The sequence below is a fragment of the Scomber scombrus genome, chromosome 2, assembly GCF_963691925.1.
Source record: "Scomber scombrus chromosome 2, fScoSco1.1, whole genome shotgun sequence".
Classification (NCBI taxonomy): Eukaryota; Metazoa; Chordata; class Actinopteri; order Scombriformes; family Scombridae; genus Scomber; species Scomber scombrus.
Window position 1 is genome coordinate 17,433,713 of NC_084971.1, and position 25,403 is coordinate 17,459,115.

A 25,403-nucleotide genomic window follows, 5' to 3' on the forward strand; every position below is an offset into this window, starting at 1 on the left:
ATTGCAGACTGTGAGGCCTACAAGAGAGAATCATCAATTACAATTCCTTGATATTTGTATTGAGGTGCAGACTGAATTTCAAAGCCCTGGAAAGAGGTGATAGATGGACCATTCAGTGGCTTTGATTTTGCATTTTGTTTTTATCAGCATTCAAAATAAGTTTTAAATCACACAAGGTTCATTGTACAGTATTAAAAGCAAGTATAGAGAAGCATATCACAGTATTATCGGTAGGAAAGTGGAAATTTGTATTGGAAACATTTTGAGCAAGACTGTTGACATGATGTATAGGAGTGGTCCCAGGACCAATCCCTGGGGCACGCCTTTGAATACACCAAGGGAGCTAAAAGTCATACCTTCTATGTGCACGCATTGAGACCTACTGTAGATCATTTTCAAACCAACAGACAGTTTGTTCTAACAGTCCTACACTGATAAGTCTTTGCTTCAATATTGTATGATTGCATGAGTATCAAAAGTCTTTGATGAGTCAATGGAAAGGGCTGCATAAAGCCTGAGGTAATTAAAAACTTGAGTAGTAGCACTGAAAACCTACTCTCACTGTTACTCCTTTTCCTTTTGTTGGTTCTACATTGGTTTGTTTAACACAGCTAATTAAGCGGCCATTTTGACCAACACTTCATTGTAAAAGAGGTTTTGATATCAAGACACCAGTCTGGTCTCAGTTGTTAATTGTTATCATATATTTAAATCATGCAAGGATATTGTGGTTTTAACTTGTGTTCATCCCTTTCAGTGGATGGCAAGTCTTTACAGGGTTATCAAATGGATAGACTTGTGTCACTGAATCAGAGTTTCTATTTTGAAGGTGAACCACATAGATAACTTTTCCATATTTCAGAAGTAAAATATATAATCAAGGCTTGGGGAAAAAATGTACTGGCTAGACAAAATGCCTGACTATTTTATGATGGAATGCAAATATAATTTTTGTATACAATCATTCCTCTGACTTTGCTGAAATCAAATTTGATCCTTTTTTAAATATGATAATTTTAAATGAATTTTAAATTTCAAGGATTTATTTTGACATCCTCAAAAGAACAGAGTCAATAAAAATCCCAGATGACTACACAGCTCTTATCCTTCTGTATGTGTCTGGTATGAGTCTGTTCCCACAGATCCAGATTCTGCAGTGTTCATGTGCCTCTGGGTGTATCTGTCCTGTCTGCAGCATGGAGCTTTTTGTCATTGTAGATGTTTAGATGATGCGTTATGCATATGTAGCATGTCTCTGGTGGTTATAGAAGGATCTGTGTTATTCTGACAGTTTCTATAAATAAAAAAACAAAAAATCTGGTAGTCTTATCACATCTAAAGGACAGATTTTGCCACGGCAGCTATTTGCCTTCACAGAATGGCATGACGGAGATGGCTGGCTATTGTCTTAGTTTCTGCTGGGCCCAAATGATATGGTCACACTGATCAATAGTCTCTGTTACACATGACATATTTCCCATGGCTCTTGCTGTCTGCTTTACTCCGTCTGTCCCTGGCTGTCGCAGATTTCTGCAGCCAATAGGGCAGCTGTTACCTTTGAACTACTCCCATGAAAAATGATGTTTATTTGACAGCAACAACAATGATTGCATAATGACTGAGTGATGCAATAACCTCTCTGCAGAGTTAGAATATATAATGGAAACACACAACTAGCAGCCATGGAAATATATATTTAATATATTTAAAAATAATAATTTGGGAGTGCAGAGAGAAAACCATTTTGTCCTTAGTTGAGTGAGTGGGTAAGTGAGTAAGTGATTGAACATTGCTGGTCAGTTTAGGGAAAAAAAAGAAATTATACCTACCAGTCTGTCACAGCTACAATAAAATCTCAGAGACCATCCTTTTATTAATTGTTTATCACTGATAGACCATGAAATGAACAATTAGATTGGAACATCAATACATTTCACACTTTGACGCTGATGTGGAATACCAAATGAAGTGAATCCTAATACAGACTTCAGTATCATTATGCAAACATTAAGCACCGTTTTATTTTGTTTTTCTACAAGGTCAACACGTAGCATTTAGTCTTGCATTTCCTTCACAGATTTGTTGTTTATGAATTATTTGGCATATAGTCTGTTGGCTTGTGTAATGCTGTATGCATTTGTACAGAGTTTCCTGGTGTCATTAGTGTTTCATATTCAGTATCATCAAATTTATTCCAGCTGTATTGGAACTGTAAATGCCACCAAAATCAGCAGAGCTTTTGATTCCTTTGGAAATGGTTATAACACAATGTAAGATAGTCTGACAATAAAACAATTTGAGAACAATTAATGATGGATGATGCACTTAGTTGTGTCTCAAACTAATTAGAAATAGTTCTTCTATTGCAAAAATGACATAAAGTTCATATTGCCAATGCTTTCCCATTTAGCCATGTGTATACATGTATAATTAGAAATTGTTTTCATGGCTATATATATCAATGCATTTATAAATCTCTCCTGATATTCTACATATTCGTTTTTGTCATTATATTACTCTTTAGTTGTAATAGAGCTTCCATAATAATAATCATTTCAGTTACTATAATGTTTCTCAGTCATTTTGAGCTCTGTGTTGTACATTACCTAAGATTATTATTGATCACTGTCTAGTCCACATATGTCTACAGGAAGCTGCATTGACCTTACAACAGACCTCTAATAAAGCAGGAGTCTGTTGTAAGTAAACAAAGTAATATGGTCCCAGCTCTTCTTCCTGCATAAACTTTATAGGTGTAAAAGCTGTTTGTTTTAACAGTTACTCAGTAATAATCAGGAAACATATTTGTTATTGGAAACATATGCATTTTTAGAGAAAGCTGCTGCTCTGTAAACATCTGTACCAAGGGATTGGTAAATTGTTAATAAATCGGTGGTTGTGATTTCTTCAATGTAAAACAAAATAAAAATAGTAGATGTCTAGAACTGCTCACTGTTTCTCAGCCCAGACATGCATCATATTTACCTTTTAAGGAATGAATAAAGTTTTTGTGTAATACAGAAAGTATGGGTGAATGTAATGATGTTAAAACATTATACAGACATGTTTAAAGCATCTTACCTTGTTAAGATATGGCATCCAAATAAGCAAATCCTCTCTGTGTTTCAATTTGTAGGCCTGTATGGTGAAAGGAACACTGAATCGTGAGAGAAACAGTTTACCACAAGACCGTTGGGGCTCAGCAGGAAGTACCTCCCTATCTACTTCCAGGTCAACCTCAGACGTCATGTGGACCAGATGCCTGCTCTTCGTCTCAATCTTGTTTGCTCCCATTGCCATTGGTAAGATATAACGTCACACACAGCACATAATTAAATATACATATTCAATTTGTGACCAAAACAAAGCAGAACTAGACTGTTTTCTAAGTGGTGTTGATTAAAATATACTTTTGAGGCTACAGTTACTGCTGGTGTTGCGTTGTATGGTATGCTATTTATGTCTTTATAACCCTTTTCCCAGTAGATCCTCCAGTTGAAAAGCTGAAAATATAGATTTTTTTTAAATGGCTTTTACGTATGTATGATTTATCATTTTATGATTTTATTATTTATATATATTTTATTTATCGTCATCCTTAATATTTATTTTATTCTATTTTGTTTAATCGATATGTTATTGTTAATTATTATGATTTATTCATTTATTTTAACATTTTTATCTTTAAAAAACACCCTACATTTTGTCAATCTCTTGTAAAGCACCATTAATCGCATTTGATTTGTTTGAAAGGTGCTACATAAATATATGATGATAGATTGATTGATAATGTGTTAGAACCTCTTAATATATTGTATCTAAACCCGGCACACTACCAGCACACTTTACAGCCTCAAAACACACTATATAAGTCAACAAAATAAACAATTTCAGTAGTTTTAGGTAGAAATAGATTTAGTTAGAATTTAGGTGGTATTTGTTGCAACATTTTTCCATGGTTCACCTTTTTACATGTAGTGATATAATACAAATGTAAGAAATATATATATGCCCACAACTACAAACTGAAGTAATGACTGTACAGCTTTGACTCCTTATCCACCCCCACACACCCAAGCACTTTCTAATACATGAAGCTGTAGAAACACTGCAGCTGAAACACCAAGGAATTATACACTCACTTACTCATATTAGTTTACATAGATCCTCATCATTTATATCTTTTTCTCACTTTTCTTCTCTCTCTCTCTCTCTCTCTCTCTCTCTCTCTCTCTCTCTCTCTCTCTCTCTCTCTCTCTCTCTCTCTCTCTCTCTCTCTCTCTCTCTTTCTCTCTCTCTCTCTGTCTCTGTCTTACACACCCGCACACACACACACAGATGCAGCCCCAGTAGGTTGTCTGTGTGTTTCCTCCTCTCCCCTGTGACGATGGGCTTTGAAGACTTCTAGAGGGAGCTATGGCCCACTTGGACTTAATCCTATTAATGGCTGCTGTCAATCACACTGTTGTGAGAAAAACGGCCGCACACGTGCAGACACATGCACACACGCGCTCAAGCCTGCACTTGTTCACATGCCCACTGACATGCGTGTATTCAGATGATATACTTTAAATTCTGAAATACTGTACACCCACATGGACACAGATCCTCCTTAAAACACACACACACATGCATTAAAACACTCAAGCACACACAGGAAGTGCTCACAGACAGCTGCTTAGACACACAAACACCAAGGGCTTTGCTTTAACACCAAGAGATGAGTTTCAGTCAAAGGTATTTGCATCAATGTCTAAAGAATAAGTCGACATATGCAAATCATGCTGTTTATACTTAGCAAGGATTAGTTGAAACAAAGACAGTTTAGCTTGAGGACACACAGCAGCAAGCACTCCATCTTCTCCACTGAGCCGTGTCTTGTCATTATTTCAGGGTTATGTGTTGACAAATAAAGGAGAATGGGAAAGCATGAATTTTTGAGAAAAAATCCCAGAAAATGTAGTTTTTTCTATGGTTTTCAGTATATTTGTGGTATAAGCAGTGTTAAACCCGATGGAGTGGACTTGTTGATCATGTTGGAGCTTGAAAATTTGAATGGCAAATACATATACATTTCGCATATGAAGTGTTAAAGGATAAATCACTTGTGAGTTCTATTATGCTTTTGTTCTAGTCAATAAATGCTTTTTAAAAAGACCAAAACCAGAAGACCAAAACCAGTAATGTATTAGAAAACATATATATATATAATTTTATTTGAACAAAAGAAAAAACATGAGTAAATGAAATTTGGTGTGCTGTAAGTATTTTCGGCACTAGGAAGGTAGAACATAGGATTGATTTACAATAATATAAACTACAATGTCTATGATCATTGTATTGAAGGAACTCGTCACCACGGTGCAGTTCATTCATGTGGTTTGTAATAGTTTTTGGACAGTAAGAGTAAAAACATCTGTACACTCCAGTACACAATATTCATTTATTGAGGCAACACTTCATGGATGGTCTTCAGTGGTCCCAAGAGAAGAGTCCCTGACCTAAATCTCACCTCAATAAAATTGCACAACTCAGAGTGTGGGGATGGTTTCGCTATCAAACATTGATTCTCAGCTCCAGTCTTTTTCTTCTTTCAGTTATTGAGCAGTGATCTTTGTATATTGAGCATAAATAGTTTTTGGACAACAGTTTCCATGTGATATATTGACCACAAAAACCCCAAAACAACAACAACAAAAAACCCAGAATATTGCCGGCCTTATCTTTTAACATATATTTTGCACTTTGAAAATGTGCTGCTTATGCTGTAACTTGGAGGACCCACATTTCTGATACTAGCAATGGCCAAACGCTTTGGCAATTCAAGTGAGAGATCACCTTTTAAATCTCTCTCCTCTCTCACACTTTCCTTCTCCTCTTTTCCATCCATCCACCTCTTTCGCCACTCTCTTGTTCTTGGCCCAAATGTAAAAATCGATATCCTTTTGTTTCAGGCCCCTGAGGCAATGAGAGTGTCTGAATAAGATTGTCTGTACTCTCCGTCGCTGCCAAGTTTCTGTCACCACTTACACAACTAATGAGAGACACATTAACATGCACTTGCCAGCTCGTGCATTATAGCATGTGTGCAAAGACGGAGAGCTAAATATTGGCGCGTGCTATATGTGTGTGGGTGTATGTGTCTGTATCAAGAGGTGCTGTGTGACTGCCCATGCTTATTTTGAAAAATAAAAAAGACAGGAATATGTGTGGAGTGAGTCCTTAGGAGGCAGGTTAAACACAGTGCAGTTTTATGGATGAGGCCGCTGATAAAAATGCTGTAGATGAATTCAAAGGTGACAGGCGAGACATGACAGTGTGTGCAAGTCTGAGCATTTACTGCTGCTTATGAAGGCAAAGTGGCTTTTAATAGGAATACAGATAGACCCCTTATTTGAATTGTGTGTGTGAGTGAGTGAGTGTGTGTGCGTGCGTGTGTGTGTGTTTGTGTCATAATGCTCTCTTTATGCCCAGCAGGGACCCTGTAAGGCAACACTGTAAGACATCTGATCCAAAGCCAGTCTAGACAGCTGCCTTACAATACTGTGTATTGATTCCTGCATGCTTCAATCAACCCTCTCTGCAAAATTTACATTCATGCTCACGAAAGCAGACATGATGCAGCTATTGAAAAACTAATAAACTAACACTCATATTAACACCATAATGACCCACTGCCCTCAGCTCTCCCCTCTTACACGGGTCCGCAAATAAATGCATTAAGTCACACATATTCTTAGCCACTGCCGACCCACACGGTATCTGAATGTATGCTTAAGGTCTTATCGTAGACTGCTGTGATATGAGTGTGTGTGTGTGTATATGTGTGTGTGTTTTCATTAGAGAGGACATTTTCAGTAAATGTCACTTATATATCAGTCTTATCTCCGAGCTAAGGCTTGCCATTATCAATGTAGTGCCCTCAAGTGCCACAAAGAGATTGGCTACACTGAATTTCCTGTACATGCCATAACTCAAAGCATTTGCGTGTGTGTGTGTTTTCTGTGTGTGTGTGTTTTCTGTGTGTGTGTGTGTGTGTGTGTGTGTGTGTGGTATGCGTGCCTGTGTATGATGTGGTGAAGGGCAGTATTAAGTAGAGCTCAGGCAGAGTGTCATTGAGCTCATTCAGATTCTTTGCTGCATTCGTGTAACCATGACGCTCCTCCAGCCAATGAGAGAGCCAAGGGAGGGAGGACAGGGTTGCTGTGGTTACCATGACAGAGAGAGCAAGGAAGGTGGTGCTGCGCCTAGCTTTTCAGAGAGGTTGTAGTTCTGTGTTTGCAGCGCGGGTAGTCAAATGTTCACTGTGTGTGTTAATACATGCATACACATGTATACAGTATGTGCATGTGTGTATCTGTGCATGTGCTTATAAGAAATAATCCTTGACAGGATGTATTCTAAAATAAAAGCAAAAAGTGACATTGAACAACAAGCAGTCATGGTGACTGGGCTTATAACTGCATATATTAGTTCTTCACAGATTTAATATATTTTATTTGTTTATTCAGCTGGGACGATGCACATAATGTATATTACATTCAATATGTAGGTTGCATATTAAAATTCTCAAATGTGGTCCTTGTGCTGATGTAGCCAGTGACATGCATTTTGAAGTTGTGTACAATTCAGCAATCAAATCTAAATTACAAATAAGGCTAGATGATATAGACAAAGCTGAACAACACAAGTGAACACCTCAGCAGTCTATCTATCATGGGATGATCACTGATGCTCCCAGGGATCGCTGCACTCACACACAAAGAATAACAACATCCAAGTTACACCACAACAACCAAAATCCCTTGAAACATTTAGCCCCACACCATCAATATCACAACACCCATCTCTTATCACAAGACAATACAGTGTGTATCCTATGTGACAAGACAGCATATAAATAAAGACATACAGAAAGGAGAGCCGGAATTTGTGTGACATTTCATATTTATATATATTTGACATGGCCAGGGATGGTAAAATGTATTTTTTAGTTTTTGGATGTCAGTGTAGTTACATGGCTCAGGGGTATAAGCTAAACTAACATACATAGATAAAATAAAATAAGTCAATTATATTTCAAAAACAATAACAGTGCAAACATAATATTTTTCCGAACACCTATAATATATAAAAAATATTGTGTTACATAAAAAAATATACATAAGATCATATGCTAAGGACACATATTCTAATAATGTAAATGTCATGTAAGGTACCACATATAAAGCAAAAACCAATGAAACACATGTTTGATCCTGAAACTTCAAGTGTGATTAGCAGCACAATGCTCACATCACAGAAGCAGCGCTGCAAGCTTATATCTTCTTCAAGCTCATCTTATTGTATTTTTGAAATTGTAGTCTGTATGTTAACTTTGATGAGACTATATTGAGCACATGCCCCATCAAACTCCATGCTTCTCTATCAAGCTTTCATCTGTGGTTCAGAAGCTGTTGTACTGTGTATCTAGACAGAATCAGTCAATGGTAACTTGATTGCTGTTTGGTCTCGCTGCAGATGTTTCATCATCCAAGAGGCAGATATATTCATTAAATAAGCAAGGAATTCAAGCAACGGCAGTTAAAAAAAAAATAAAAAAAAAATGGGACAGATCATCTTCAATCTCAATGGAATTAATGACATGTTTCCTATTTCAGTACAGAAAGAGTGGATATATGCATCGGATTTGCAACCTCAGAGAATAATTAGGCATTACCATCTTTGAATAATCTCCACAGCAGTAAATGCCTGTTGAAATTGCCAGGCAATTACTCTTTATCTAGACTTGATGTCTAAAACCGCTAACTGCAAACAGTAATTACGGTTTACTTGCGACAGTGGACATGCCCTGAAAATTCTTCTACGATACAATTGTTTTCATAAAGTGTGAATAATTGGTCCATATGACAAGAGTACTAATATAGTTGAACACTATCTCTGTTTGTATAATTTGGGCCTCCAGTGTACACATTTTAAAGACAGCCCTATAAAATCTAGTAAAAACAGTCATCACTATATCACAGTCATATTTATACCAATGTGTGTGTTTGTGTGTGTCCAGCCTCCAGCCGTGCCCCTATCCCCATGGCAGTGGTGCGTAGGGAGCTGTCCTGTGAGTCCTATCCCATCGAGCTTCGCTGCCCAGGCACAGATGTCATCATGATCGAGAGCGCCAACTACGGCCGCACTGATGACAAAATCTGTGATTCGGACCCCGCCCAGATGGAGAACACTAGATGCTACTTGCCTGATGCATACAAGATCATGTCGCTAAGGTTAGTATATGTGTATATGTGTTTAAGTGACTGTGTGATGTGAGTAGGACAACAGCATGTGAGTGCGTGAACCATGTGTGTGTAGAGCAATGTTCATCATGTAGAAACTTTAGCTGAAGTCTCATATTTGCTGAGGACTATAAACCAATATTAGATAACCACAGTGAAAGTAATTGATTCTGATTATTACTTTGTTAATTACATTGGTCCCACGGAATGCTTTGGTGTAAAATATGCAAGGCTGACTCATGTCACAAAGAGCTTTAGCCAACACAGAAAACATACTTATAATTGCTTTTCTCATTTGAACACAGAAGCAGACATATGTCTCTCAGTCACAGAGATCCAAGCTACACTAGGTGTGCAGTGTCAACTGCTCATTTAGTATTCATCCTTGTGAAAGAATCAGTGTCAAGTTCTGCACTACTCACTGCACTAACCCACTTTCACAAAGTTGACAGAAAACAACAACACATAACCAACACACCTGTCACCCTTGCTGTGAAACACGAGACGGGTGATGAAAGTGTAGAAATAAGTGTTACCATCTGAGACCGACCCATCCAGCTCTGCTGTTCTCAGAATGTATAAATACAATAAACTGACAGACAATGGCAATGACCCAGGTAACTGCCGGACAGTGTGATTGCTTCCTCTATTGACAGTGATGTTTGTAGCACAACAAGAATATTTTAAGTTTCTAACTTAACATGAACATCCATTGAATGGTGACAATGCACTCTTATTTATTTTCTTTAATAATATAACAATCCTTGATATGTTCACCAAAAACATTAAGATAAGGGTCTCAAAAATGAAACATCACACTGTATGTGTGTACAGTATTATGTGTCTTGGCTCAAACCGACACCTGAGAGTGACAGTAAAGAGACTTAAACCAAAGAAGTGTGAGCTTCGCAGAATAAGTAACCATAATGTGGACACCAGCATTTGTAACTCAAATAAAAAAGAAACTTATTATTTATATTTGAACTTTATGAATGTTAGCAAATTTATTTGATTGTGTAACATACTTGCTTGTAGGAAAGCAACATTTAGCAACAGCAAATTATTTTTTCCCAAAAAATGTTTAAAGCATAATAAGCTTATTTTTTGATCATGAGATGTGTTAATTCTGTCTTATTTCTGCTGGCTATATTTTCATATTTCTTGCAGTCAATATTCCTCAAAATTACAGATTAGAATGGTGTCTATTTAGTAACAGAAGAGAGAGCGCTGACTGGTTGAGTGACATTTTTTTCTTGATTAACATGTTGTCAGTGCTTGGTTGTTTGTTATTTTTATTTCATTTTTTTTGGTAGATATGGTTTACCATTATTACCTAAAGTTTTTGTCACTATAAGCAGGTATACAGGTGAGAACTAACTGGAAAATAATAGCTGAACAAAAATATCCTGGAGGGGAGAGCAATGCTCTGTGTTATAGAAGGTCTGGATATAAATAATTCATTACTGTCCCCATGAGTAACTTCATTTTTCAGATCACGTGTTACAACTCTGTCCTGCTGTCCCATTATTTTCTTTCTCATCTTTTTTACTTTTTTGTCTCAATATTTCTCTCGTCTTTGTCTCTCTGTCAGACCACCTGTCTGTGTCATGTGGCAGTGCTCTGATTGCGATTGCTTTGGCCTGGCTCGGTCTCTCCACTCGTTCTGGCAGCTGCAGTTTGTGTGGCCACTCTCCTACAGCCTTAGCCATCCATAATTTATACACATGCACACACACACAGCATGTGCCACACACAGTATATACTGCCCAGGGGCTACACCAGACTTTAAGCTCCAATTAGCAGAGCCAGAGGCCAAACTTAATCTTGAGGGATTCTCTGTGGAGGTGACTCAGACCGGAAACAACAGTTTATCACATATATATTCTGCGTGTGGGTGTGAGTGAGTGTGTGTGTGCATTGCATGAGGCTACGATGAACCTTTGTGTGTGTATATGCACACATTACTGTATGCGCACAGACTAGGAACAAATCTCAGATATCCTCATGCACACAATGAGTGAAGTATGTATGTGTTTGTGCCCTTGTTAATGCATGTTAAAGTCTGCCTTGTGGCTTTTGCACACATTACAGTGGGTTTATGTGTGTTCGTGTTTGCGCATTTAGCTCTTTCTCATACTCCCGCTCCTCTCTTCTTTAGTCTGTTTCAGCCTGCCTGGTTTCCACTCTCTCATTCCTTCTATGTCTGCATCGTTTCTGGCTTTCAAGCCCAGCTCAACTGGCTGATAAAATCAGAGCATGTTCCGCCTGCCCAGTGTTTCCTCAGTATCACATTCCCTCTTTGTTTTCCTCTCTACCATTCTCCAAGGCCAGGGAGGGTGTGTGTGTGTGTGTGTGTGTGTGTGTGTGTGTGTGTGTGTGTGTGTGTGTGTGTGTGTGTGTGTATGTTTGTGTGTGTGTGTATGCGCCCATACCACATAATTGGTCTTGATATCAAAGCCTCATATCTCCAGAGGGTCTCACAAGGCTTCTCAGGCAACCTAGAGAGGACCTGATATCGCAGCATTTCCCAGATTATCTCCCCATTGGGATACACTGGGTTGGAGGGGAAACAAAGCCATGGCCATGAAAGTTACGCTTAATCTGTTTTAGTGATATACTGGCCTCAGTTCAATGACTCATTCCGTTTTTATCAGGTTTTGAGCTGAAGATTCTCTATTTCGAAATGGCTACTGAGCATTCTTTGTTTTAAGGACGGTTGCAATCAAGTCTCAACTCATCATTTGATTTTGAGTATGTACATACTGTATGATTCCAATTTTTTTGTCAAATGTTTTACCAGGGTCACAAGTCTGCTCCACATGTGTGTTCCTAAAAATCAACTCCATTGTACTTTTCAAAGCAGCAATGTTGGTTACAGCTGGGTGTGGTTAAGTTGGGTGTACATTAAGTGTCACTGGAGAGTTATATCATGGCAACAGCAGCATTTGAAGGTTTGTGTTCAATTCTGCACAGGGAGAGTGCCTCTAGCCAAAATGGTGGAATGTCTACGCTAGTTATAGCGATCTATTGATATAAAAATGACTTGATGGCTTCCACAGAGATGCTTCACAATGCACTACTTGTCCCTTACTGATACTTGAGTGCTTCATGGACCGAGCACCTTTCAGCAAACACTCTCTCTCTCTCCCTCTCTCTCTCTCTCAATCTAGCACACATGCATTCAGGCACTTGAGGCAGCGAGTGTGGACACTGAAGAATGTGTAGACCGCGCACGCAGGCACACAAGCACACAAGCTCTGCTTTGCTGCCTCTACCTCAGCTACCATGTTAGAAAATTACTTCTGGACTTCAAACAGACTTTCCCCTGACACCTCTACACCGCCTCTCCCACCTTGTCACCTTGTTTGCCCTTCTCTCTTTCTTTCCCTCTCTTCTCTTTCTTCTATTCCCATTTCCTCTCCCTTCCCATCTTGAAGAAGTCCCTCAACACAAAGGAAAACCACTTTGACAAGAAAGACAAGGGTAGGGAGTTGTTCACCCTTCTCTACCGCTCCCCCTCTTTTTCTTGCTTTTGAAAGTGTTAAATAACAACATGCTTCATTTATTATTCTCCTATCTGTCACTCTCTTGATATCTTCATTTTTGTCACTCCATTTCCAGTTTTTTCTTCTCTTTTCTCAATCCTCAAATTGCATCTCACCCGCGTACTTCTCTAACCTGACGCGCCAGATGGTTTGTTACACAGAACCATCTGAGAAGTCGTCCTTGGAAACTGTTTGGAAAAGGGCAGGCATTTTCAAAAGATACTTGGCAGGTGATTGGATGAACCATCTGTCTACTACTATCTATCACTTTCTTACCTTGTGAGGCAGCTGGATTCACGAAATGATGAGATCACAAGATCACGCGAGAATCCTCATAGGACGCTGTTTGGTCCGAATCGCCGCTAGTTCGAACACAAGCACATGACTTCAAGCTTTACAAGGTGGATTCTAGAGTGATCTTGTAATGTCATGATCTTGCAAATCCAGCTGCCTCGCAAGGTAATTACTTCATACCCTCTCTGTCACTTTTCCTTTTCTCCCTCACCATCTGTTTTAGTTTTCATAGCGCCCTTTCCTGTTTTTCCATTCACTTTTTTCTTTCTGCAGCTCAGGGGGAAAGGTGAGCTTGAAGCTGAAGTGCAGGGACTTATAGGGTGCAGTATGTTTTCTGTATTTTCGTTTGGCCCTATCGTGACCAAACATGCCAGGGTTGAAAGCTAGAGAGAGATATGCCCAGTCCCTGGACTAAACCCCAAATTGAAGTGGCCCTGGGGAACCTAGGTGTACTATCTTTGTAAACACACAAAAGTGCACCAGCCCTGTGTGCACACACACCAGTGAATACATATGCATGAACATGCTTGATTGCTCGCTCATGCATGCATGCTCACACACTCTCTTGCTCACACACACAAACACAGAGGGAAATATAGAGTTGCTCATCAGTTCCCCAGCTTGGTCAACTTCTTCTGGCAGCCTGTCTCTTCAGAACTGAGGCTAAGCCTTCAAAGCACCAGGCTAGTGTGCTAGTGTGTGAAAGGGTTTGTGTGTGTATGCCTGTGTGTGCACATGTCTGAATGCCTACATATAGTTGTATGCTTCTGTGCATATGTGTGTGTATGTGTGTGTGTTAGCAAATGTGCACCCGCATGTTTGAACCATTCACGCGGGAGACTGCAAAGAAACCTCTGAAGTTCTTTTCCTTTGACTTGCTGAATTATAGAAAACCACTTGAATCATAGACTGCAATCTAGCGCAAGCCATGTGCTGCAGTCCAGGACTGTGTAGCCATTGAACTATGTCGTACAGTCTGGCACTTTTTTTCTAGGCATACCTGCACTTCATCTGTCTTCTCCACTTGAGTATAATCCATTTCTGTAAACACAGAAGGAGAAGAAGAAGGGCAGAACAGATAATGAAAGAGACCAAGATAAATAAATCCTCTAAACCTTACATAAATCTTACATTTTTGATCATCATTCCAGTCCAGTGACTCTAAGCACAAAAAACATATTATCTGCTAAATTGAAGTTTTGCTCTAAGGCTGTGACTACTGTGTTTTTGTGTGTGTGTGATGTCTTGTAGAGATGGTAGGATATTAACAATTACATCTTGTTATTATATCTATCCTTGACTTTTACTGCCTCTATCCGTTCACTCTTATTCTCTCCTCCCTCCATTAACTATCCTTCTTCCAACGGAATGAGGTCATATCTGGAAATGTCCTACTTAATGTGTGTGTGTGTGTGTGTGTGTGTGTGTGTGTGTGTGTGTGTGTGTGTGTGTGTGTGTGTGTGTGTGTGTTTGTGTGCTGCCACCCTCATACGGTTACAGGAGATGCCCTGCGGCACCCTGGGGGCCCAACTGTCACCCTTGCTCAGTGCGGTAATTAGGGCCCACACACATACATATGTACACACATGCACACACAGTAGAGAGAACACAATAAGGAAAACACTGAAGATAAACATAAAGAATGACAGATTCTGGCATATAGTCATCCCTGAAACATATACAGAAACTTTCCTTCACATATGTGACAGCAATGAATACAAATGTTCCTTTATAATATCATCGTCACATGATATCACTGTTGCCTACACTGTAGCCACGTCCTCTTCCATCCTCTCACTCCCATAAAACATGCATGTGCATATATACATTCACCCTGGCTGACAGTAGTGCTGTTTTCCGAAAACCTCTGTATTTCCACATGTCAAAGTCTGACCCTTTCCTCCTGTCGCCACAGCTCTGCTAACCTTAGTTATCATGCTTCACCAAGCACCTAAGCTACATGGCTGCCCGAGAATGGTTTGAGAATGGTCTAGACGCCACTCTCTCTCTCTCTCTCTCTCTCTCTCTCTCTCTCTCTCTCTCTCTCTCTCTCTCTCTCTCTCTCTCTCTCTCTCTCTCTCTCTCTCTCTCTCTCTCTCTCTCTCTCTCTCTCTCTCTCTCTCTCTCTCTCTCTCTCTCTCTCTCTCTCTCTCTCTCTCTCTCTCTCTCTCTCTCTCCTCCACATACACACACACTCTGACACATCCAGAGTGAGTCAGTGCCTCAGACAGGCTGGCATGTATACAGTGACTGAGTTTACTTTGACATTGACATGTAAGAGCAAAACCAGACCAGTGCACAAGGAACAGCACTCCTCCCCTTGCACATGCACATACATGCATACACACAACAACATACACAACAACATGCATTTTTGGTGCACCAAGTTGACTAATTCCTGAGACATTTTCATGGTGTGGCGTGACTCCGTCATCTTGACGGCATTTTTGTCTTAGACGCTCCTCTGCTTTCCATCTGGAGAGACAACCCAGCTGTCTGAAACACTACTCGTCTTTTAGCTTTTAGGAGGATTTAGAGCTTGTGGAAGCAGGTGGTCTTGGATTAAACTGTGGAGAAAAAGGTGTCACACAGAAAAATGCACACAGGCATGCACAGATATAAGGCTGAGAGAAACGCAGGGATGTCAGCACAGGAATGTTGCTAGGTGGAATGAGAAGGAAGACTCCCTGAGTGTGTCCGGGAATTGGACGACGTGAAAGTTGCCATGGTTACCAGTGGAAGAGGAGAGAGGAGGAGAGGAGAGGAGAGATGGCGGAGCTCAAAAACTGTACTTGGCCGTCAGCCTACTTAATAAGATAGAGACCATAATGTGTTTGTGTGTGCATTATTTGTGTGCCTCCATTTGTGAATAGACATATGATATTATTAATCATTTTTGTTACACCACAGTTAATTATTCCAAAAGGTTATTTCTGCAAAGGAAAATTAATGCTTAAATATGAGTTAGCTATCACCAACAAAATAGATTCCTTTTAAAGACTGAGTTAACGTGCATCATATCCAATTAGGATTTATATTCATTTCATTTTCACCTGGTATTAAAAAAGCATCTACAGTAGCCATATTGAAATCAGATTGGTCTTCCCTGATAACTTTTCTTACACATTTCACTGATTTTTTTCATATCATTTGTTGTATTATGCAAGCTGCAGAAATATATGCATTCTTTGCAATTGCAGCTGGTCCAATATGCAGAAAGGTAGTCTGCAAATGCATGGTTTGAAAAAAAAAAAATCGTTTTTTGTCAATGCATGCAGCTGCTTTCATTGACTTGCCTTTCAAATGTGTTGAGTCAGAATCAAAATTCCATTTACTGTTCAAATATTCTCTATTTGAGAAGTTTCAGATCATCTTTCCATCAGTCATTTTCTTTCAGGATACAATTCATATGCCCAAAGTGCATGAGAATACAGTATATAGGAAGGCACAGTCTGTTGATATATTGCATACTGGGTATACAAAATATAAAGTATTCATGGTATACATAGTGTATATTGCATGTTGTATGTCAAAAATGACATTTGACATACTCAAAAGAATGGGTGAGAAATGGGAGAGAGTGACATCCTCCAGCCAAACATTAATAATGTAACACATTTCAAAGCTTTTTCAGTAGGGAAAACAACATTATTTTACCTGTGGCTTGTCTGACAGGCAGTTCGAGAGCTGACAGAAACGCATTCAGGGACCACACACAGTGTGTGTGTGTGTGTGTGTGTGTGTGTGTGTGTGTGTGTGTGTGTGTGTTTGTGTGTGTGTGTGTGTGTGTGTGTGTGTGTGTGTGTGTGTGTGTGTGTGTGTGTGTGTGTGTGTGTGTGTATGTGTGTGTGTGAGAAAGAGAAAGATCTGTCATTTCTTTAGTATGGTGTGGTTGGTGCTGGCACATGATGTGATGCGTCTGCTTCACTATACCCCATGGTATACACATTCACACAAACACACACCTGTCTTTTGCTCTCTTTCTCTTACCCCTGTCAATCACAATACACCTATCACTGGTCAATTACTTACAACATGCCAGTTCCTAGGCATCCATCTACCGATCCACCCTTTTTTTCTCCTCCAGTTCGACAACCATTCTCATCACTCCATTTGTCCATCTCCATGCAGCACTATTGTATATGTGTGTATAACCACATCAGGGACCTATAAAGCAGGAACGAGGCCAGTAGCAGTGGAATCTCATATGTGGTGTGTATGTATGAGAGATAGAGTGAGAGAGAGAGTATGGCTAGCCTAACAGCTTATATCCTGTAGCGAGATACAGTAACTATCCTCTGTCTGCTGTCAAATGGGTTTCCTGAACTCCCACAGGAGCCATAGAGCCCTGTTAAATCTCCTCTCCCCCTTCCTTCTGGTATTTTCACAAATTGTCTTTTATTTTATGTTTTTCCAGTTGCTCTATTCCATCTGCTTAATTGTTCCCCTTTTTTTCAGAATGTGTTACAACCTATAATTTTTACCTTGGGAAATGTTTTTAGGCTTCACGAAAGAAAATTTTTCCAAAACAGTATACATTACATTTTTATGGATAATTTGGGCTACTCATATAGTGTAACTTGTAGTGTTATTAACTAGCAATAATTCTTGTCAAGTTGTTTGTGGAACCAAATCCTGGTGAAACGTATTATTCCTTTCCTGCAGCAGAAATAAATGACTGTAAACAGTGGAGGAAACATCTGGGATTTAGTTAATTTAATCACTGATGTTCACTACATTTAGACAAGACAGAGGATGAACAAAACATATTCTTGATTAAAGAAAAGGCAAACACATTTATGTGAAACATAATTGAATATCTCTATGCAATTTGACATCTACTCCTTTATGTTGCCTTCTTTATACTTTTGTTTCAAATTATTTTAGACAGTGGAGCTATCCCAAAAAAACGCCTCCATAGACAGCCTCATTTTGGCTTTATGAATGAGTCCAACTGTCAAAAGCAGAAAATGTTTTTCTCCAGTCTGTTTTCTGCAAGTTACCTCACAGTGTGGGAGAACAAGCTGAGAAAAATAAGATAGTGACATTATGCGCGCCATGAGTCCATATTGCATGTTCTGACCATTGCACAACTCCCCGAGGGAGCTCTACCAGGAGATTTCTCAATATTCTGAACCATCAATGTTCCTTCTGCTGTGAAAAGAGAAGCCACGATACTCAATAATACAGTTATAAAACAATGTTCTTCAATATTAAGAAATACATTTTGAAAAAAGAATGATAAAAGAGAAAATCTTTTGGCACAGTACGTTCATGGATAAATCTGTAATAGGAATTTTCAGACAGCGTGCTAGAATGCTCTGCAGTATTCTTCTATGTGTATTTTTACAATTTAAAAAAATAATAATAGCAAAGTTCATGATCATCTTCAATGTTCAGTGTCATTTCTAGAAGGTTCCCTCCGCCCTAAATACAGTATAATTTGAGGAAAAACAGAATAATAGTGTCCACACACTAGATTTTAGCTCCCAGAATGTTTAATTGACTGAAAAATACAATGTTTTAACCCGACCGGATCTACTTCGGGCAACATGATGAAAAGCAAGGTACTGTATATATAAACACCAAATGAATTACTTCATGTTGACATCATTATATGTATAATTCATGGTAGGACTCAAGACCAAATACATTATCAGCACCTGAAAGCTTGAGAAGAAAGTCAGAGCTCCCACAAAATATATCCAAGAAATTATGTATTGTAAAATATATATTATTGAGAGACAAGGCAGGACTGCAGAATTTACAGTAAAAGAGCAGATAAATAAAATTCTTTCTAGACAAAATTTAAATTAACAACATTTAATTTGTTAATTTAATTCTACGGCGGAGAAATGCAACACTCTTGTCTATTGAATTTGTGCAGTGTGTAGACACTGATTTCTTTTATTGAATCTGTTGTCCTACTCCCGGCCTGAATATACAGTAGGAAGGGATGTGCACACAACTACCTCTTTGTTTGAAACACTGAATGTTAACTGTGAATTGTACTTTCACTATAAAAGTAAAAGCTACATCTCGCAAAAATCTGAATTTTACCAAACTATACATTTACTGTATGCAGTTCGATATAATCAACAATATGTTCACATGTTGAAGTGTGTACAACACTGAGGGGTTAGACAGGGATGCACCTATCAGACGTTCTTAGTCCTGATACCAATACTTGGCTTTGTGTATTAGCCAATATTGAGTATTGAACTGATATCAGTGTTTAATTAATAGGCTGTATGCCTCACTGTGTTGAAAAGACTGAGACCAGGCAAAATCAGACTTGACTCTGCTTTCCTAACATTGCTTTTGACCGAGAGAGGAAAGTAATCCCATAGGAGAAAGCGCCCGAAGTGAGCCTAAGGAGCAGAGCTAATGCTAACTGCCAGCCATTGCTAAATAATTAAATGGAAACTCGACTTTTATCAGTCGCTTGCTTTGACATAACCACTATCATTATAAAGTAAATAGTCGGGGGGATTTTGTTTAGTTATATGTTGCATATAACTGCTGTTTACTAAAGATAGTAACCAAAACAACTTCACATAGTGTTATAAGTTAGCGTACATTTTGTACTGTTTATGAAGCCTTGTGTTTCACAATGCTGAAAAAAAGAGCAGAAATCTAGCTTTAGCAAGAGAAAAGTGTCTTGACAGCACCACAGGCCCCACCAATGTGTCTTCCTTTCTAGGTATAAAATTGACTGACATCAGTTCCATTGTCACTGTTACTGATCCAGCTATTCGAGTCAGTATTGGAAACATTATGTCATTTTACATATAATAGCAGTTTGATAAAAGGCAGTAATAATGTCTATAATGGTGTTCTGGAATGTTACTGCAGCATTATAGAATGTTGCATGTATGTTGCTCATAGAATGTTTATGTACTGTATGTTAATAGAGAGCTGAAGTCATGACATCACGTCCGGGCCAGCCTCTGCTCCACTAACTTCTGCTACTCAATGCAATCTCTCATTCAACATTTTTTTCATTGGTCTCATATTTTAGTCAGCCCGTCATCCACTGCAGCAACTGCAATAAGAAACTTAAACCTTGGTCATTCTAACAACATTAAATTACAATTAATTTGTGGGCACAGAAAAAAACAAGCAATTGCATCGTGGGTACCTACATCACATCGTAACTCGGTTTTGTCTATTCATAAAACTCTTTCTTCTACAGTACTTCCTTCAATTTAGTAGTTATAATCTCCATTGTCTAAAAACGTCCTCTTTGCCCGGCTGTTATCACAGACATGCCTCAACTAGCCGTGACCCCTAGACTTATCCTTGGACTCGCTTCTTCCATCAAACTGTACATTTTCACCCATGAACATCTAGGGATTATGGGAAATTGTGTTTGTTAAAGGCCAACATTGTTTTAAAGTACCATCCTTAACTACACATATGAAGAGAGCCACATGGCACACTGACTGGATTTTTAGTTGGTAGGCTAGTAACAAATGTCAATGGGATTTTGAATGATTTTTTTTTTTTTTCTTCTGTAACAGAACCTGAACCAGTTTTAATTTGGCTATCCTATAAAAATTGTTTGTCACGTCCTGTTTGTGTTAGTATATATTGTTGATAGAATGTTGTGTGTATGTGTTGGGGTGTTAATCAAGGTGCACTTTACTGCATTTTATTTGAGTGTCCAGATTCTTAGTGCCAAATTTGTATGCACTATATATTTTATTATATTAGTTAGTTGTTGTTTTTTAACTGGGAGCATACACTGTTATGTAAGGGGAAGCAGTGCAACAGATGTAATGTTTATAAGAACGTCTGGCTCAAGCTATTTGTCCCTGTTTAGGCTTTTAAATTCAGGTTAAAACAGCAAAAAAAACAAAAAAAACAAAAAACGGAATCACGATAAAAACAACAGGATATCATTCCCTTAATAATTCTTGTAAAGGAAGGAAACATTGTCTTTGGCATGTAAACTACTTTTATTAACAATCTCACAATGCAATACGTCACATGCAATACAATGCAATTTCCTCAAACTATTGAGGGAGCAGTGAATAAGGGACTGAATGTGTGTGTTTACAATATTCCAGAAAGTTTGAATGTGTTAAGCATGTTCACACAGTGTTGTAGATTACTCAGACAGTGTTGTGGAATGGTTTGGCTATCCGAATGATGATTCCTGACGACTGTGCCGAGGCTTTGTGCGTCACTCACTCTCAGACACCTCTTTCAACTCTTGAGGATTAGTTCCCAGCTCTCACTTGCTCTGTAATTATATAGTTCTTCAACACATCTGCACTCGAGCACATACACACATGCAGGCAGCCACACACACACGCACACACACACACACACACACACACAAACACACACACACGCACACACACACACACATTCCATTTTACATCTGCCCACAGTCACATGCATGTGCTTGCACATATGTATACGCATCACACATCCAGCCAGCCAGCCAGCCAGCGTCAACCTCATCAAATCATCAGTCAGTCAGTTATGTTTATATGAGGAACAGAGACAGCGTCAGAGTGAAGGGAGGTCTGCCAAACAAAGTGAAAAACATCAGACAATAACAACAGCAGCACCCACTGCAGCATCGCAGCTTTCTCTTTCCCTGCCTGCCACAGCTCGGCTTTGTTAGTGAATAGTTTGTGTGTGTGTGTGTGTGTGTGTGTGTGTGTGTGTGTGTGTGTGTGTGTGTGTGTGTGTGTGGTGTGTTGCACGTTGCAGGGAAGAAAGCCAGCAGGCAAGGCGGTATCCAGGCCACTGCCTTGTTTTGATGTGGTCATGCTAATTAAAAAAGGAGCTTTTCTGCCAACACTAAGGGAAACACACAGGAAAAAGATAGAGCCATTTCATGAAAAAAAGCAGTAGGTTGCAGCGGTGTGTTTGTGGGGGGTATGTGCATGTTTCTGCATCTACATTCATCGTAGGGCAGTAAGCAGAGAGAATGTGAATTTTGAATTTTTGCTGATGTTTTTATGTTCTGTAAGGCTGCTGGATAAACACATTGGCGAAGTGAGAGCGACTGAGAGAGAGAGAAAGGAGATGAAGAGAAGGAGATGATGTGTTGGGGACATAAGGGAGTCTTTTTTGGATCTGACTCAGACTACTGGCTCAGACAGAATGGTGACGTCAGCATAGGCTTTACTAAGGATGGAGGGATCGAGGGAAAAACAGAGGGAGGCTGGAGATGACGCCCTGAGGGAGGTATAGGGATGAGAAAGATATTAAGGAGGGAGGGAGAGAGGATAGACCGAGAGAGAGAGAGAAGCCAGCAATAAGAGGCCTACCACATATATCTGGGTGTGACTTCGGAAACTGCAGCTAAGTGGGTTTAAGACAGATAAACAGAGAGAAAAAAAACAGACAGTCAAAATGAGAGACAAAGAAGAGGGAACGGAGGAGAATAATTCCTTGGCGCAAAGGAGAAAGACAAAAGCTGAGAAAGAAATTGGTTTATTATCTTGCCTTAGAGAGTGTGTGGAAAAGAAAAAGAAAAGGTTGTGCAGACAAAAATAGACAGAGAAAGAAGAGTTGATAGCAGAGAGATAGAGTGTGCAAGAGAGATTATGTCAAATCTTTGCTCTATACGCTCTATTTAAAATACCAGTGAATAACCTCCAGTGCTTATGAGTCATCTGTGAAAGTTCCTAGAGCTGAGCCTTTTTTGCAGTGTCATAAAGTAAAAACGCATACATACCTACACCTAGTAACAAACCTGCATTTTCTCCCTTCTGCCCTCTCCAAACACATTTGCATCTTCTCTTTTTTTTTTGTTCCTGGCATTGGTATTTTAAAAAATTGTATTTCAGTTATTTATGCATCTGTTTTTTGTACAGTTACATTTAGCATCATGCTAAGCATCACTGCCCAGTTTACTAGCATCTTTTCATGTCAATTACAATATTTTTTTTGACTTTTTCTTTAGGGATGATACATTTTTATAAATCTCCTGAGTTTCCTGGTCTTACCAGTGTCAGGCTTTTTCAACTTTAAATGTGTATGTGTGGAAATAATTAATTCCCTTTTTGAGCAGGTAGCTGTAATCTCATGTCTTCATCTCTTGTTGTGATGACATCAGAACTATTGGACCAATTTTTTTTAAACTACCAAATTTGTGAGGTCATTAAATGTGGCTGTGCACTCCGATTTACCACTGTGGGCCAGCCGGTCGTGTCCATCAGTGGGTGTTCTGAGCAAAGTTGTGGTGGCGTGTCAGTTTGTGTCCCCTCCAGTCCACAATTTGCACTGATGACAGGTGACCGATGATGAAGGCACCGGGGCAAGAAATTAAAAAGCACAGAGGCGAGAAAAAAGGAGGGATGGAAAAAAGGGGAGAAAACTAGTGGGTATTGTTATTAGAATATGACAGACATTGCAACACATGGAGTTTTAAACCTTTTAAACTGCAATAACTTTTCACTTGACCACAGACGCACTGGTCAGCAATAGACACTGATATATGTCATAAGTGGATGTCTGTAGCCTACATTAATTTCTGTGTGTTATATGTGAATATTGAACAAAAAATTAAATTAGCCCTCATGCATATTTCATTATGCAAAGTGCAGAATGATACTGTAAGAAAAGTGACTTAAGGGGTTTGACATGCTCATTAAAAACATCTCAATGGGAGAATCTGAATGTTTTAATGTAAATGTCGCCTGTTTGACAGGTGTGCAGAGAGGAAAAGACGGAGACACAGAACAGTTTTTCTAATTGAAAGAAAATATTCAGATGAGAGGAGAAGTGGCTCATCAGCCACCTTAAAATAGGCATTTTCTCCTCATGTGTCCTTTGTCCCTGTTCTTGCATGTGATTCTTGATTCACATTATTTTAATACTTTATTCTGCCATTGAGATGCAGTGGCACTTCACTGTGGGGTAGTATTGTACAGTACTGTAGTAGTAGTAGTATATGTTTCTATCATGATTATATATGGGCTCCAACTGTCCCCCTACAAATCATCTTTTGTTGTATGAACTGGCCTTGGCGTGTATGATTACAAGCAGTTACACATACATGTAATGTATTCATTTTTATAGCCACACACATGCAGGCAATCAAACACAAACCCTCACAGGTGTATGGGGAATATATAGAGCACGATGCCTTACATAACCTGTGTTAATAAGAGTGAGAAATACTTACTTTTAGTGTGTCAGAAGAGAGAGCCCCCCTGATAATTACAATTAATTATCTGGAGTCTGGGGCAAAATACTCTTAAAGCCATAGGTTATTGTACTGGCTACACACACACACACACACACACACACACACACACACACACACACACACACACACACACACACACACACACACACACACACACACACACACAGACATACACACACACACACATCAGAAGTGTCCTTGTGTAGCAGCTCTTCAGCAGCCATTGTGGACCATTGCGACTTAACTCAGTGATTCCATTAGTGTAACAGTTGTGTCGGTAAGGGCATATTATCTGCTCTCTTGTCAATCTAAAGGGTCATAACACAGAGGACTCTTGAGTGTGTGTCAGGGTGAATGCATTGTATTATTTAAGTGGTTATAATGCATCTCACTATATATTACATTACATGCATTATATGTCAGGGTCTGCATACAGTAGCTCTATGAATAAGTGCTTCAGACTTACACATCTTCTTTTGTGTGTGTTTGATCACATGTATCTGGATACATATCTCATATCTGCTTCTTTCGCTTATCTTCTCTGTCCAGATGCAACAACCGGACCCAGTGTGCTGTGGTGGCCGGCCCTGATGTCTTCCCTGATCCTTGCCCTGGCACATATAAATACCTGGAGGTCCAGTATGAGTGTGTTCCTTACAGTAAGTACACTTATTTTTAGAACTAGACATAAAAATGTTAATCCACACACTGTATTTTAAATGCCAGTGAAATTTAAGTAATCTCATTTAATCATCTTGATACATAGTTGTAGCTTATTAAAAATCAGACTGCAAAGGTCCAAACTGTAGTGTTTCATACTGATTTCTCAACAGACAAACATGCAGTTTGTACCCAAGTGGCCTTTCTAATCGGTAATGTGAGTGCCAGAGTAAGTTTATATGGGAAGTTATGATGCATCCGTTTTCACTGGGGAAAGTCCAAGGGAGGAAGGAAGAGAAAGAAGGATGGCCTCAAATGATGACAGATGGCTATATGACCTTTACCCGTGTGATAACAGTCTAGGAGGTCGTATTCAATAGAGTAGAACATTAAAGTGATGCAATAGCAATATATGCCAAAATCGGTTTCTTTTTTTTGGTT

The 25,403-nt window shown here is 39.1% G+C and overlaps 1 protein-coding gene across 1 annotated transcript in view; it reads left to right on the forward strand.

Moving 5' to 3' along the window:
• The first annotated feature begins 3,247 nt into the window (after positions 1–3,247).
• The window catches only part of adgrl3.1 (adhesion G protein-coupled receptor L3.1), an 87,755-nt gene continuing 65,599 nt past the window's right edge, over positions 3,248–25,403 (forward strand). Inside the window, exons 1-3 of the mRNA XM_062425724.1 lie at positions 3,248–3,302; positions 9,065–9,278; positions 24,852–24,961. Of these exons, the coding sequence (XP_062281708.1) occupies positions 3,248–3,302; positions 9,065–9,278; positions 24,852–24,961 (379 nt within the window). The remainder of the gene's footprint in view (positions 3,303–9,064; positions 9,279–24,851; positions 24,962–25,403) is intronic.